Source organism: Plasmodium brasilianum, chromosome 8 (assembly GCF_023973825.1).
Source record: "Plasmodium brasilianum strain Bolivian I chromosome 8, whole genome shotgun sequence".
Taxonomy (NCBI): domain Eukaryota; phylum Apicomplexa; class Aconoidasida; order Haemosporida; family Plasmodiidae; genus Plasmodium; species Plasmodium brasilianum.
Window position 1 is genome coordinate 2,268,684 of NC_090121.1, and position 15,809 is coordinate 2,284,492.

The window sequence follows — 15,809 nt, forward strand, 5'->3', positions numbered from 1 at the left end:
AATAATAAATTTATAAAATTATCATTTAGTAATAATAATATATATTAGACAAGATTAAAAGTTATACATCCAAATATATATTACAATAATGGGAGATCATTTATTATTTTTTTATAAAATGTATAGATATTCATATACTATAAAGTGTTTTATAAGAGTGATTTTTTTTTTATATTATATAACGTAGAAAATTGCAAGCGTTATAATAAGTTAAAAGGTAAATTTGTAAAAAAAATAGTTTTTTTCATTTATTATTACTATTATTTTATTAGATAACATCTTTTAACAATGATAATTAATTTTTCAAAAATATGTTTATAAATAAGAATTATTAATAGGAAAAAATCAATGAAGTTATTTATTGTTATACTCATATATAAAACAACATATTATCTATGATCTATACATTCTATACTCTATTCCCATATTCTATATAAACTCAGTATTTATTAATATAAAAAAAATCATATATATTTTTTTTTTATTCTTAAAAATATTAATAAAAAAATAATTAATTTAATATAATATATTAAGATGTAGTATTTTTATATTTATGAATGAATTAAAATTATATCATTTTCGTGAAAGTATATTTTTTTTTTTTTTTTGAATAAGATAGAAATTATTTAATGTATTTTTAATGTTTTACTTTTTCGATGATAATGTGAAATAAATTAGAGTTATATATATTTTGTTATCTTTTTTATAAAACAAAATATAAAAATTTGTTAAATAAATATAGCATTCTATATGATTAGAAGAATAATCTATTATTACTAATATTTTTTCTAAATATATATTTTAGAATATTACAATTTTTTATATCATGGAACAAAACATTATATTACTATTTCTTATTAAGTTTTCTATGTTTCTTTTTTTAATTTGGATATATCATTTTTACAATGATATGGTATGATGATATTTGCGTGTATTTTCCTTTTATGCGTTTTTTTATTTTATTTACATTAATACTTTTTTATAGAAAGATTATTTATTCTGTTAAATAATATTTACATTTTTCTTTAGGCCGAATTTAACAAATATTTGGGAAAAAGGTTCAAATTTCACAGAGAATTAGATAAAAGAAATTATCGGTTACTATCAAAAAATAAGAAAAATAAAAATTCAAATATTGTACCTTTAAATGAAGATATGACAAATAATAGAGAGTGCAAAAAAAATGATACATATATTAGTGAAAAGGTTTTTACAAAACCAAAGAAACAATTTAATAGATGTACATTGAATAAGGATAAATACTATACAGAAGTTACGGATTATGATAATGGAATTTTTGATGGAAAATATTTCCATTTTGAAAAAAAATTGATAAAAAAAAAGGATTATGATAATTTCCTTGAAAGAAACAAGAGAATATGCGATATAGCTTTAAAAAAAATAAAATTTAAAAGTTACGGATTTGGATTTGCCATTATCTTTCTTTTATTCCTACTTGGAATAGGATTACCCATATTAAAAGGACTAGAATTGGTGGATGATCTTTTAAAGATAAAACCAATTCAGGAATTATGTACACTTATAAAGAAAATTCCAGGTTTAACGAATGCTCAAGATATAAGTATTTTTATAGTCTTATTTTCTATAATTATCGTTATATTTGGTATCATAATTATAGTAACAATTCCTAAGATTTTAAAAAATAATGAAAAATATAAAAAAATAAAGTTTATGATTGAGTAAAATAAAAAATATGGAATATGTATTTCTGTCTAATGAAATTATTAATAGAAAGTAACGTATGTAATATATTTAGTAATATATTATTAATACAAATAACTATAATCGCCATAATTTTATAAATACGCATATATATATGGTCTTTTTTGATGCACGAATGAAAAATATTATGTTCATTCATTTGTGAATTTGAAAATTTTATTGTTTATAATATGTAATTTAAATATTTTTTAAGCTTAATTAAATTAACGTGGTATAATATATATATATATATATATATATATATATGTTTTATGTAGTTAGAATCATATGACAAATATGTGTTTGTGCTTTATAATTAATATACAATAGAAGAACTCATATAATTCAATAAAATCGCAGTAATTTTTGTTAGCATGAACATGCTCTGCATTTTATATAATACGTTATAATCTAAAATGATAATTTAATAACTAAATTAAAAATATGTTCTATTAATTTTAAATTGATAACAAGTATTTATTATGTTGTATTTATTGAAAAAAAAGTATATAATTTGTTGCACGAATGTGTATATTGTTAATAATTATAATACGATAACATTTTTTTGTTATTTTTTCTCGCATATATTAACCCATTATTGTGAAACCTTGCATAATTTGTAAGGCACTATCCTATTAATTTTTGTATAAACACCTTTCAATCTACTATGAATTTTAATTAATAATTAAATACGTTAATTCACGATAGTCAATATTTATATTTAGTATAAATGTGTTTCTTTATAAGATAAAACTGTGATAGTACTTGTAATTCACTTTTTATATTATATAGTGAATGCACAATAATTATCATAAAAAAAGTACTTTGTAACATGTTAATACTTAGTAGTTAATCATGATGTAAAAAAAAAATATGATAAAAAAAAAAAATATAGGGAACACATTTAACTTGAATCTTCATTAATATTATACATTTTGTGGGGGAAACATTAATACAATAGAAAATTAGGCAATATGGATCAACAAAATAAATAAGATAAAAAATTATTAACGAAATAGAATAATATAAGATATAAAAAAATAAATAAAATAATTATTGAGGTCAGTTAAATATGGATACTTAATAAATAAACATGACATAATGTCTTTGTATATATTATAGAAGAAGCAATTTCTTGCCATAAGACTTTTCCATCTGGTAGGAATAAATAATCTGAAAATATTTGAATTTCTTCATGAAGATGATTTATGTTAAGAAATAATTTTTATGAATATTATTATAACACAATAATATCGAGTACAATGTTCTTCTAATAAAATTCTTCGCATTTAGCATACAACATCTGTTCTACAAATTTATCGAAATGATTCATATAAAGAAGATAATTCTAAAGATTAATAATGTCCAAAATTTTAAAATTAACATATATATTGTTATTCAATTAAAATAATAAACAAAAAGACAACAATTTAAAAATTTCATAAAAAAAATAGTTAAATTAGAATTTTTGGGAAAATAACTGAAACAAATATATATGAGAAGCCTTACTATATATATAAATAAAAAAAATAATAAAATAAAGAATAATTTAAAAATTTACATTTTCATATTAAATGTCTGAGTAAATAATTGTATAAGAACACACCAAAATTTAAATGATATATAATCATTAAGGGGAAAAAGAATAATATTAATCGCATATTCTTAGATAAGAGTAATATATAATTTTCATGTTATATAAAAGTTTGGTTCTTACGTATACGTATATTATAATCATAAATACATAAAATTTTAAGGACATTAAAATAGAGACGTGTTTTTTAAAGATTTACAAGAATCTTTCTGTGAGTATTATACGTGTAAATGTTTGAAAATTCACTTATACTTATTTGATTTCTTTTTCAACGATTTAGTAAAAATTCCAATTACTTTATAGTAAAATTAAAACATTGACTTGCAAAACGATTAATAAGGAATATGTTTCTTTTTTTAGTGTACCCTTTAATATGTACTTATATATGTATTGTCTTGAGGGATATATTTAATAAACATTTATATTATTTCTTAAATTTTGTAAATGCACCTAAAATTTATATAGTATATTTGATGCACAGCAGTAAAAAAATATATTCTTAGTTTTTTTGTAAATTTTAATGTTTCATTATTTTTTCAATTTTTATTTTATAGTATTAATCAACTTAAGTATTATAGAAAAATATATATATTTCTGTATTTAAATATATTCTAATGAACAATATTTATTTGTATGTTATAATTAATATGAAGTAGCAGAGTTCATATAGCTTTGTTGAAATGCTATTATTTATATTTTAAATAAAAAATTGTTTCGATTTTTTATTTTGTACTAGTTTAAAATGACTATATGTTTTGATAATTAAAAAAATGTATTATTACAATTAAATTAAAAATAAATATGCTCTTTTTTGTATGTAATGATTCAAAGTGTATATATTTTGTTCCAGTGATATATGTATAACGAATAATTAAATTATAACCTTTTTTTTTTTCTTACTTTCTTGTATTAATCCGTTGGTATGAAATCCTACATAATTTAAATAGTATCCCGTTAATATATGAGTTAGTATATTAGCAATGAAAACTAATATTTAATAATAATTAATTATGCTAAATCAGGATAATTTACAACAGTACACAGTTTGATTGTGCTCCATCTTGATCAAATTGTTTTGGGAACATATATTTTTATCTTTATAGAGAACAAAGGATGTATAATATTTACCTAAAAGAAATTAGTATGTAATATATTAAAATATTTTTGCTACTATGGTAAACAAGAAAATTAAAAAGCTCATAAGCTTACTATTTTTTTATAATTTTATAGTTGTATGGCATAGAAAAAGCATCCTTTAATACTATAAAAATCTAGTTCTTTGTAAAATAAAAAAAAATTAATATCATTTGTAAATTATTCTTAGTACATAAATGAACGCATTATTATTATATGATATCGTGCATCAATAAATGGTATAATATATCAATAGATATATCATATATTTGCATGATATATATATTTCATTACTAAAAAATATTATTATATATAGAATTATTAGATCTTTCGGTACAATATTCTATAATAAATTGTAACAATTATAGATTAACTAGAACTACTTATAATAGTACGTGTTATTCGTATATTTCATATATTGAATATATTATGAACAAATTTTATAAAAGATATAAAGTTACTAATTCATGAAATACTTGTTCAAGTATGCTTAGGTCATATATAAATATTATGATATAGTATTACTTATTTATATAAGGAACGAACAATGATAAAATGGAAATTTATGATTGAATGATAATTTTATTCATCACTACTTTATATTTTATTGTAAACTAAGACTTTCAATTAATAAAAAGTTAATTACATTCTAATTAATGAAACGAATAAAATGTAACATAAGGTATATATTTTATAAAGGGAATAGATACATTCTGACTATAAAAATTCAAATAAAAATGCATAAAATGTAACGAAAGTTGAAGGCATCTATTTTTATTATTAATAGAATATATCATGGAATACATGATTATCCTACAAATGTCTGTTATATATGAGTGGCAAATTAGTTAATTGTTCGGAAATCTATAAATAAAATCTTTTAGACTATATTATTTTTTTTTAAATATTTATGTTTTAAACTTATATTTTTATATGGTGAATATTAAAATGCAATGCATCTATAAAGATCTCTTTTAAACCATTTTAATAGCCATTATGAATTAATAATACTTAAAATAAATAAACTTAAGTGCACCCAACAATATGTGCTATATTATACATAATAAAATATAATATAGAACGTATTATAACTCAAATAATAATACACATTTTAAAATATTTGCAAAAATACAGAATACATTAGCTGTTTAATGAACAAAATAAATAATATATAATATTCCATCACTTTAACAAAATGTTCCCAAAATTACGAATATTCTCGCGTTACATAAAATATGAATAATTCTTTGTGATATAAACTTTTATTCATATAATTACATAGTTAATAAATGCTAGTGAGTAATATCATATTCCGTTACAATATTCTAAATGGATACGTGATCTGAAAACACCAATTAATGTTATAATAACAGTAAATATAATACATTAACTTGTACTTGATATACTATTCAATAAAGGATTCACTGAAAAGTTACAGGATTTACAAGAAGTATTTTATATATATTTATTCAGATTTTGTTTAATTTAACTCTTAGATATACTACATAAGTAATTTGTCGAGTGCACGTTTAGCATAACAGAATTGAAGGAGAGTATATATAATGAAAATAAATTATGAAAAATCGTGCATATTATTTGTTATTATTACCTCATAAAAATTATTGATTTCTATATATTTCAATTCAAAAATGGAAAATATGTCAAAACGAAATCCATATGTCACTTATAAAAGGTTGTAATGGAAAAATTAACTTTGAAATTATAAATATTTATTAATTTATCTTGATGGTTCCTTTTCTATTTACTATCATGGAATTTCATATATTCTTTCAAATTTTATATTTTTAGTAGTAATCCTAATATAGATGGCTGAAATAGAAGTACCTTAAACATTTTAAATTATAGAACTGCATAAAAATTAATAATAATAAAAGGAAAAATAAGTTACGTAATAAAAAAAAAATTATATATATATATATAATTCAATTAACTTTATTATTCTGAATTAACTTTATGTATTATTTGGAATGTAAGGTAAAGAAAAAACTTAGGTATTAAGATTTAACAAAATAAATAAAATGAAAATTAATTACTTGATTAGAATAATCTAAAAAGCAATACAAATAATTAAAATTATATATGGATTAATGCAAAAATGTTTAATAAATGATCTTTAAATAACGTTATTTTTTATAACACAAAGGAATTAATTCTATACTTTATTTACCGGTCAAAAAAGTTATATTATGTGAAAATATTAAACGTTACAAATATGGAATATTTCTACTGAGTGAAAATTATTATGAACTTAATTTATATATTTAATTAAAACATTTTATTATCTAGTATACTGTTTTTCTCAGGTAAATTATGTAAATTTACATGTAGTACTGATTTGTGAAAAAATGCTAAATTAACTCACGTAGAGATGACAACTATAAAATTTAAGAATATTATATATTTTAAAAATTACATACGTATTTAATTACAAATGAATGTAAAACATTATATACAATCAAAAAACTAAATAAAATTATTAGTAAAAATATAACTTCGACAAAAAAATTAATACAAGAATATACAAGCGATTATCTCACATATAAAATTAAAAAAAAAAATGAAGAAAAAAAAGAATAAGTTAAAAATTTACATTTTATTATGGAATATATGAAAAGATTACCATATAAATGAACAGAATACTTATAAATGTACTATTTAAACTAAGCGATATATGAATAACGCAAAAAGGATTTTATTAGATAAAAACTGAAAAGTGTATAATCCATATATTACATATATAATAGAAGTTTTTATGAAATTTTAAATACTTAAGTTTCATTTACATCAATGTAACTGGATTGAGTTCAAAAATTTAAAGGAATCATTTTTCCGTAAAAGCCTTATGAGAGGTCGTTAATCTTAATATTTTACTTTGGCTTTTACTTTTTGTTTTGTTCTAAATTTTTCCTTGCGTTTGTTCCTAAATTTGGATTTCTATTTGTCCCTAAATTTGGTTTTCTATTTGTTCCTAAATTAGGTTTTCTATTTTTTCCTAAATTTGGATTTTTATTTTTCCCTAAATTTGTTGTTGCGTTTGGTCCTGAATTTGGTTTTGTGTTTGTCTCTGAATTTTTCCTTGCGTTTGTGCTTAAATTTGACCCTGTTTTTAAATCTTCACTGTTTATTTTATCGATTTTTTTCGATATGGAGTACGAAGAAACAATCAAATGAAAAAAAAATAATGGTGGCATCACAATATAAGCTAGTTTTATAAATAAAGGTAAGGGGTTAAATGTGATCATATATCTTGCTAAAAACGGAATCATAGCAATAAGCATAGATTTCATTACTGAATTAGATGTACCTCCTAATGTTGTTTGCAGTTTTTTTTTAATAAATGGTAGTCTTCGTACTTCTTTTTCATAGTCTTCATCTAATTGTTTTATATATTTACATAAAAATGATTGATTATTTTTTTCTGCTGATAAATTTTTTCTATTTTGATAAGACCCTTCCTTTAATTTCTTATGTTCTTTTCCATATTGGTTATGACTTTTTAATGAATTAGGTTGTTTATGATCTGTGTATTTATCTGTATCTTTCAAAGATAATTTTAAATTCGGGGAGGTTAGAACTGCAGATCCGAGTAAAATTCTGATTACTTTTTTGTGTGATATATTACTTCGGTATATTTTCTTAATAAATAATTTGTCAAAGGTATTTTTCTAAAATTTATGGTAAATATTTAAAAAAATATATATGATTCAACATAAATAAAATTATAGTTTTAAAGTAAAAATGTAATACTACAAAAATAATACAAAACTTGTTCTATATAATAATAATCCGACCTCATAGGAATACAGGCACATCCATATTAAAAGGGAAAATGAAAAAATTTTAATGAAATGGGGAAATTTATTTATTTTCTCCATCATGTAGAATTTATTTTGAGATAATAAATATTTTGTGATGATAAAAATTTTAGAATTATAATTTTTTCGACAATATAAAATGGAAGATATGTTACACTTTTTCTTTATTGTATTCTGCTACTTTGGAGGTTAAAATTATTAAGCTTCCCTCGTTTAAAGATAATATAATATGGATTCAATAGTAAAAGGAGAACAGTTCATTATATAAAATTATGTTTGAAAAATTTATTGATGAAAATATTATTAATTAAAATACTATAAATAAAACGTGCTTTCAAAAAACCTTAAAATATATAAAATTTATTAATTATTGCAATTATAATATGAAAAAAACAATTTCAAAAAAATTTATATTTATATAGTTCATATGAGTATTAATAAAAGGTTTTATAAATTTGATAATTACAATGGAAAAAATGTAAAAAAATTACGTGACATAATATACGTAAGCTTTACGTTGAAAAAATATCTTTTTAAATTTATATGCTACTATTAAAATAATGAAAAATATTTTCAAATTATATGAAGTCTTATGTATGAAAATTTTTGTTTACATAATTTACAATAATCTTAATATATTTAAAATAAAAAATATATATTATAAGGATTTATTGGAATTTAATTGAGAATTAAAATATTAGAGATTTACATATATGCAAAAACGCTTGACTTTTAACGATATAATATATATTTTTTAAGTTAGGTGCGTTTTATTGCTATTTAACATAGGATAAATAATTAAGTTTTATTTTTTTAAATAATATGAAAAAAAAAAATTCCTATGAAGTAATGTCATTAAGTGAATGTAAACCTAATTCAATATTTTTAATAATACAATTTAAGAAACACTATTAAAAATAAGAATTTGAATACAAATTTTCTAAAATTCATTGGATTGAAATAAACATATATTATAAAAAAAAAAAAAAAATTAATAAAAAATAATAAATATATACATGATGAAAATGTTATAAATAATTATAAATACTTATTTGATTACCATTTTAATGACACTTTAGTGCTATTATTAACTATTTAACATTATAAAATAAGAAAGTACATATACATAAGAAAATGAATTCATAAAGATATATTAGTGCAACTATATAAAAATATAAACTCCAAAAAAAAAGAATTACCATTAGGGGAAATAAAACGTTAGTTGAATTATATATATTATTTTTACAATATATCATTAAATTGATATATTTTTTTTTGTTTCCTCTTATCTTTTTTATGCACTATTGTTTTACCACGTTGAACCAATGTACATATATTTCTTCCTTATAAAATTGTTTTCATATATAAAGAATTATCTATGTAATATTTTAATTCTAATACATTTATTGAGTTTATAGTAATTGTACATTAACTAGTATATTTTATACTATCCATTTTTTAATGTTTATATATCAGTAAGAAAATATCTCTTTTTATATTTAGATGGTTAATTATATAAAATATATTTACATTTAAATCTGTGTATTGTATAAATGAGAATGGTTCATTCCATACTCCCCAAACCCATACAATGAACGATAACGTGTTTTTGTAATCATGGTATCTTGACATGGATCTAATGTTTTAAATAGTTAGTGGTTGAAACTAAGCTTAAGAAAGATTAGTTATCCATGTATTTTATATATAAAGTGTATAATTACTAAGATAAAATGCGTATAAAATATTAGCTTTATGATTATATCAATTTGAAATTTATTTAGAATAAAAAAATTAGTAAGATATTATTAATTATTTAAATAAACCTAAAAGAGATAAAAATTTATATAGAAAATGACCTTTTAAAAGAACGCATGCATATGTATGTATATATATTTAACAGTTCTATTAATACTAGATATTTTGAATTTTAGTACTCTTGTTTGTTCAGAAATATGTATAAATAATGGCATTACGTTATAAATGTTTAAAACAATCTAATAAGACATTTTGGAATTACTATAAAAAATAAAATGTAATATATATAGTCTGTTACATATTTATGCGTGTTAGTGGTTCATTTATCATCAATTTTAATATGATATGCACTAAATATAAATAATCTTTATACTATATGAATAAATTGAATTTATTAGAAATATATTATATATATAATGAAATTACTTTTTACTTAAACTTTTAGTATTTTATAGAATATGTATCGAAAAATAAAAAGAAAAGTATAATTAATTACATAGATACAATTGTAACGGAAAAGTTGAAGGAATAATGAGAATGAAGTACATTTCTATAATTTTAATATGAAATACGAACTGGTTGTAAATATATTTCATGAAAATTTTTAGGAAAACATACTCTTATGTTATATTTAATTTTTTATCTATTAAAGTTGTTTTTTCATAAAATGTAATTTAAGAATTTTGTTTTTCCTGTATACACTTATTTACATAACCCAAAAAAATAAAATTAAATTAAACTAAGGGAGTGAAAAAAATTAATAATATGTTCTGTAGCTTTAGAAATAACCAGTTTACAAAATAAAATAAACATTTTCCATATATAAACATTTAACTTCAGTATTGTTAAAATTATTAATATCTATAATAATACATTACAGAAAAATAATATATGGAAAAAAATATTTTTCTCTTATCCACTTAAACGAATAAATAAAACATTAAATATAATTATATATATATATTTTTTATTATTCATATTATAGATATTTCATTTTTTATAATTTCCTTTTAGAATTACTTATAGCAACATTAATCATGTTTTCCAAATGCTCTAAAATGTATTAAATCTTTATTTTATTTGTTATATATATATATATATATAGAAAACAATATACCCTAAATAAATAACTTAAAGTATGCAGGCACCGAAGACGAGTGAATTTTTTTTTTTAAATTAGAAAATATCTAATGTAGGAAATATAATATACTGTTAATAATTGTGTTTCCGCTCGATCATAAAATTATACATTTTATGTATATTATGCCTGAAAATCTTATTTATCAAAGAATAATTAAATTTATATGTTCTACCATGTATTCACATAAGAAAAAATTCATTAACAGTTATATTACATTATACATACTATAATGTGCCATTAAATATAAAATTTAACTTTATATATAAATATTAAAGAAAAATAAATCGTCAAAGGAAATAATAATTTTTTTTTCTATGGTTCTTTAAAAATGTTATTATTAAACATATGAAAAATTAATTTCAATAAAATACAACATAATATTATATTGTTACAAAGTAATGAAATTTCCATAATTAATTAAATAATGGAACTTTTAACAAATTAATGATTTGAAAAAAAAGGAAACAAATTAACATATAATATATAGAATTGAATGAATTCTTACTACGGTATACTAAATTTGGCATGTGCATCATTCTATTTTTATTTAATTAAAGATAACTATAATTTTTTTGTTGATATTCAAAGAAAAAAAATTTTATATAACTGGAATATTTATTAAATAATTGCCTTGCTTATTGAATGCTTCATGGTTACGTTATTCTTTTATATTATGAATTACTCCGTTATTACTCTTTTTTTTTTGTCCCATTCTGATATCAGAAAATTTAATATATATGATTCACTGACATTATATGCGATGGCTTAAATATCTTTAGGATATATTTTGATTGTATTTTTAACATTTTATAGATTGTACTTTTCCATTAATAGGATATATCTACTTTGGTTTAAATATCCGTAGAATTTATATATGTATAATCTTCTCTTATTCAATCTTTCATCATTCTACTAAAGCAATCTTAACTTTTGTAATCATGAATTTTTTTTATTTTTTTTATTTTCTAAAACTCTGCTGTTCTTTTGTTTTGTTTTTTATGTAATTTCTGTTTTACAAAATGTATTTTGTACTGTATTGCATTTATTTGTTGAACAGTCCAAATGAATTACCTATTTTCTGTATATTCATCTTTCTTAAATTCTTCCAATACTATATTAAGTACTAGTATACGCAATTTTTCTAGCAATTTTTTTTTATATATTTACATAATTTTCCATAATATTCTTTGTTCTTCAATTTTTCTCTATTCATTAGTGAAATATCATTTCTAGTTAATTCATCTTCATATTCATCTGATATATTCTGGAGTTCCACTTCTAATCCCTTAAACCAGAGCAGTTCCAAGTATTATTCTATAATCATACACATTTTTGATATCCACTGTCTCCACATATTTTTCTGTCATTCCAAAACGGGAATTCTTTGTTTTTCAATATCACTAGTATATTTGGTATTTTCTATTAATAGATCTTTATTTATTAAATTTTAGTATAATTTCTATACCTCTCTTCTGTGTACTCGTATGGAAATATTTCCAAAAATTTTCTTTTTTCTAATTACAATTCTTCATTTATACATAACTTTACCTTCATAGTACTTCTATAATAGTTTTAGATATGTTTTTTTTTCTGTTCTACTAGTTTAGATGGCTCACCATGTTATATTCAATTATATTTATATTTTTTATTATTTATTCATCGTCTTTTATTTGGTGTTCTAAACGATGATGTATTAACAACTTACTTTTTCCGTCAGGAAGTGAAGGTAATAGCATTTTAAGTAATTTTACTTCTCTTCTCTATATTTTACTTTTTTTAACAGCTGTGTTATTGTGTACTACAATATAAAAAAAAAAAAACAAATTTATAAAATAAATTATCACAATAATCAAATGTTTACCAGGTTATCAATATTTAAAATATAATTTAATAAAATGGGAAAAGAAAATAATAACAATAGAGCTAATTAAAATAGATGATATAAATGTTTTACGTGAATTTTCAACAGGAGCATTAGTAGATTTTTTATTTAGTTAAATTAATTAATTTAGTTACTTCAAAAATAGAAAATTAAATATAATTATTGATACTTCGAATTTAATAGGATAAAAAGGAAGAGAAGAAAATAATCGGGTTTTCTGGGAATCAAGAGAGGAAAACCATATTATCTAGTTTATGGGATGTTGTTACGTTTTGAGAATCCGAAACAAGTGATATAGACTCACATATAATTTCTAGGGGCGGAGTTTTGGAATATGTAACTCATGGTTTTTTAGATTGTATATGTTTAGATTAAATTTTTACATTTCGATCCTTAAGAGATCATCAAAATTTGAACTTGTACTTCAATATCAGGTGAAGCTTGAGGATGTAGTTTCTGTTTATTATAATATGTTTCTTCAGAATTTTTTCGCAGTCTTTTTTTAGTTAAAATATGGTGCTCTAATAGAACGTCATATATTTTTTATGCTTTAATTTGTAATCTTTTTTATCCATTTTTATATACATGTTAAGGAGATAATAATGTATTATGGGATGTGTACTCACTTATTAATTCTATATTTTTTTGTTGTTTTCCATTTTTTCCTTACATTTTTTGTTGGTTTTTCTGGTAATCTGTTTCAAATAGTTTTTCTTTAATATAAAATATATCTCTTTCCTGTCAACCCCCACATTATATTCTCTAAATTTACTTAAATGTACATTGGAATTGCTTGAGTTTGTGCTTTTTAATTATTCTATTTTAGCCCAGATCAATACTTTTTTTTTTTTTTTATAAATTTTATTCTTCATATTTAAATTTTAAAATTTTTTTATATTTTTTGTTTATAATCATGGGATATACCTCTATGTTTATTTATATTTTTATAGTTACATGCTATCCAATTCTTTTGTGATTATTTCTACGATATTTTATTTTTATATGATGATGCATTATTATTACTAATTAAATAGTTCATGAGTGTTCGATATAAATTCTTAAAAGTTTCTTTATTAGTCTTATGATTTAAAAAACAAGTTTTATTTTGTATATTTTTTCCAACATATTCATATTTTGGTTCATTATAGTTGTTTAATGCATTATACAATTCAACACCAATATTCTAGATTAAAACGAATTATTAAAAAATTAATTTTTACATGATTCATTTTATCACTTTTTTTATGATAAATAAACAAATAATTTATATTTAAATTAATGAATACTATCGAAGGAAAATAATTAGGAAAATAATTATCTATGGTGGTTCTAGATTAATACTCTAGTTCGTTGAAAATAACAAACTGAAAGGAAAATACTATTTCATAAATTTTTTCAGTATATTAATTTTATAATTAATGTATATTAAGAGGAACTAGAAACTATATAGGAATTTATATAAGAACTAAAAAATAATTAAGTACATCAATTTTTATTTTATATGATTCTAAGCTTTATTTTATATGATTCTAAACTTTTATTACCATAAATGAATATATAACAAGTGGATCTATACTATAACCATATTCTGATATTTAATATCAAGTATTTATACATTTTTACATAAAAACTATATTATACTTGTAAAGAAGAAGTCAAATAACCATATAAAAGCACACATAAGGAACAATAATATGTGAAATAAAAATAATTGCATAAAATTTACTTGTATATACATATATATATTATGCCTTTTTGTTTTTTTTATTTTTTCTTCTACTAATTAAAATACACGTATCATCTCCTTATGCACATTTTTCAATATGCTTTTTCTAATTAATTTTGCATTCTATTAGAAGTCCGCAAATAAGGTATCATATGTAATAATAAGAAAAACGTAAGAATAACATGGTTAATTCCTTTATTCCTTGATATATTTTTATGTAACCATATTCTAAAAGGCGTATATCAATATAAAAATGAATAATACAAAATATACATAATATATTTATTTTATAATTATAAAATTTTACGTAAGTTAAATATCAATATAAAAATGAATAATACAAAATATACATAATATATTTATTTTATAATTATAAAATTTTACGTAAGTTAAAAGTGGTATTATATTATGTTTTGGATTTTAGTGAGCTTGAATTTACTTTATAATAAATAAAAATTGTAAAAGTTATTCTAATTCCCAAAGCATTTACGACACCAATGAGAAAAATATTGTTTTTGAATATATCAAAATATTCATCTGAACTATTATAAGAAATAGTACTATTAATAAATGAAATTTCTTCTTTTGTTTCGTCTGGTTTGTATGTAACCAATTTTAATACAATAGTTCCTGTTATTTGTGCACTTGAAACTATACAAATATCGAAAGGCCCTTTTGATAATCTAAGTTTTTTACAAAATGTTATTTTTTGAGTAGTTTTAGATTTTTGTCATCTACTGTCTCTGGAGTAGACGGTAATATCTTACACTTTGCATTGAAGTTGGGGGATTTTTAACCTCTTCCATTGTTTTTACATTAACCTGCACTTTCTGCGATTACTAGAGAATAACGAATTGCTAGTATTGAGATTCCTCTTAATTATATTCTTTCATATTCTAGTTTGGAATTCCCAGAATTTTCTGCTTGTACACCGACTACAAATGTAGCATCACAAGGATGTTAAACAAATGGTAAAGGTTGATTATTAAGGGATTTAGCAGATGTTGGAAGATCTTGAA

The 15,809-nt window shown here is 20.2% G+C and overlaps 3 protein-coding genes across 3 annotated transcripts; 1 reads left to right on the forward strand and 2 right to left on the reverse strand.

The window, feature by feature from the left end:
- Nucleotides 1-826: 826 nt before the first annotated feature.
- On the forward strand, nucleotides 827-1,704 carry MKS88_002611 (uncharacterized protein; the record flags this gene model as incomplete). The annotated part of the gene is made up of 2 exons (XM_067215633.1): nucleotides 827-913; nucleotides 1,030-1,704. The coding sequence occupies 2 exons, from the start codon at nucleotides 827-829 to the stop codon at nucleotides 1,702-1,704; spliced, it is 762 nt and encodes a 253-aa protein (XP_067074041.1).
- A 5,646-nt stretch (nucleotides 1,705-7,350) lies between these two features.
- MKS88_002612 (uncharacterized protein) lies at nucleotides 7,351-8,283 on the reverse strand (the record flags this gene model as incomplete). The annotated part of the gene is made up of 2 exons (XM_067215634.1): nucleotides 7,351-8,136; nucleotides 8,263-8,283. The coding sequence occupies 2 exons, from the start codon at nucleotides 8,281-8,283 to the stop codon at nucleotides 7,351-7,353; spliced, it is 807 nt and encodes a 268-aa protein (XP_067074042.1).
- A 5,763-nt stretch (nucleotides 8,284-14,046) lies between these two features.
- On the reverse strand, nucleotides 14,047-15,596 carry MKS88_002613 (uncharacterized protein; the record flags this gene model as incomplete). Its single annotated transcript, XM_067215635.1, has 3 exons — nucleotides 14,047-14,247; nucleotides 15,230-15,473; nucleotides 15,529-15,596. The coding sequence occupies 3 exons, from the start codon at nucleotides 15,594-15,596 to the stop codon at nucleotides 14,047-14,049; spliced, it is 513 nt and encodes a 170-aa protein (XP_067074043.1).
- Between the last annotated feature and the right edge of the window lie 213 nt (nucleotides 15,597-15,809).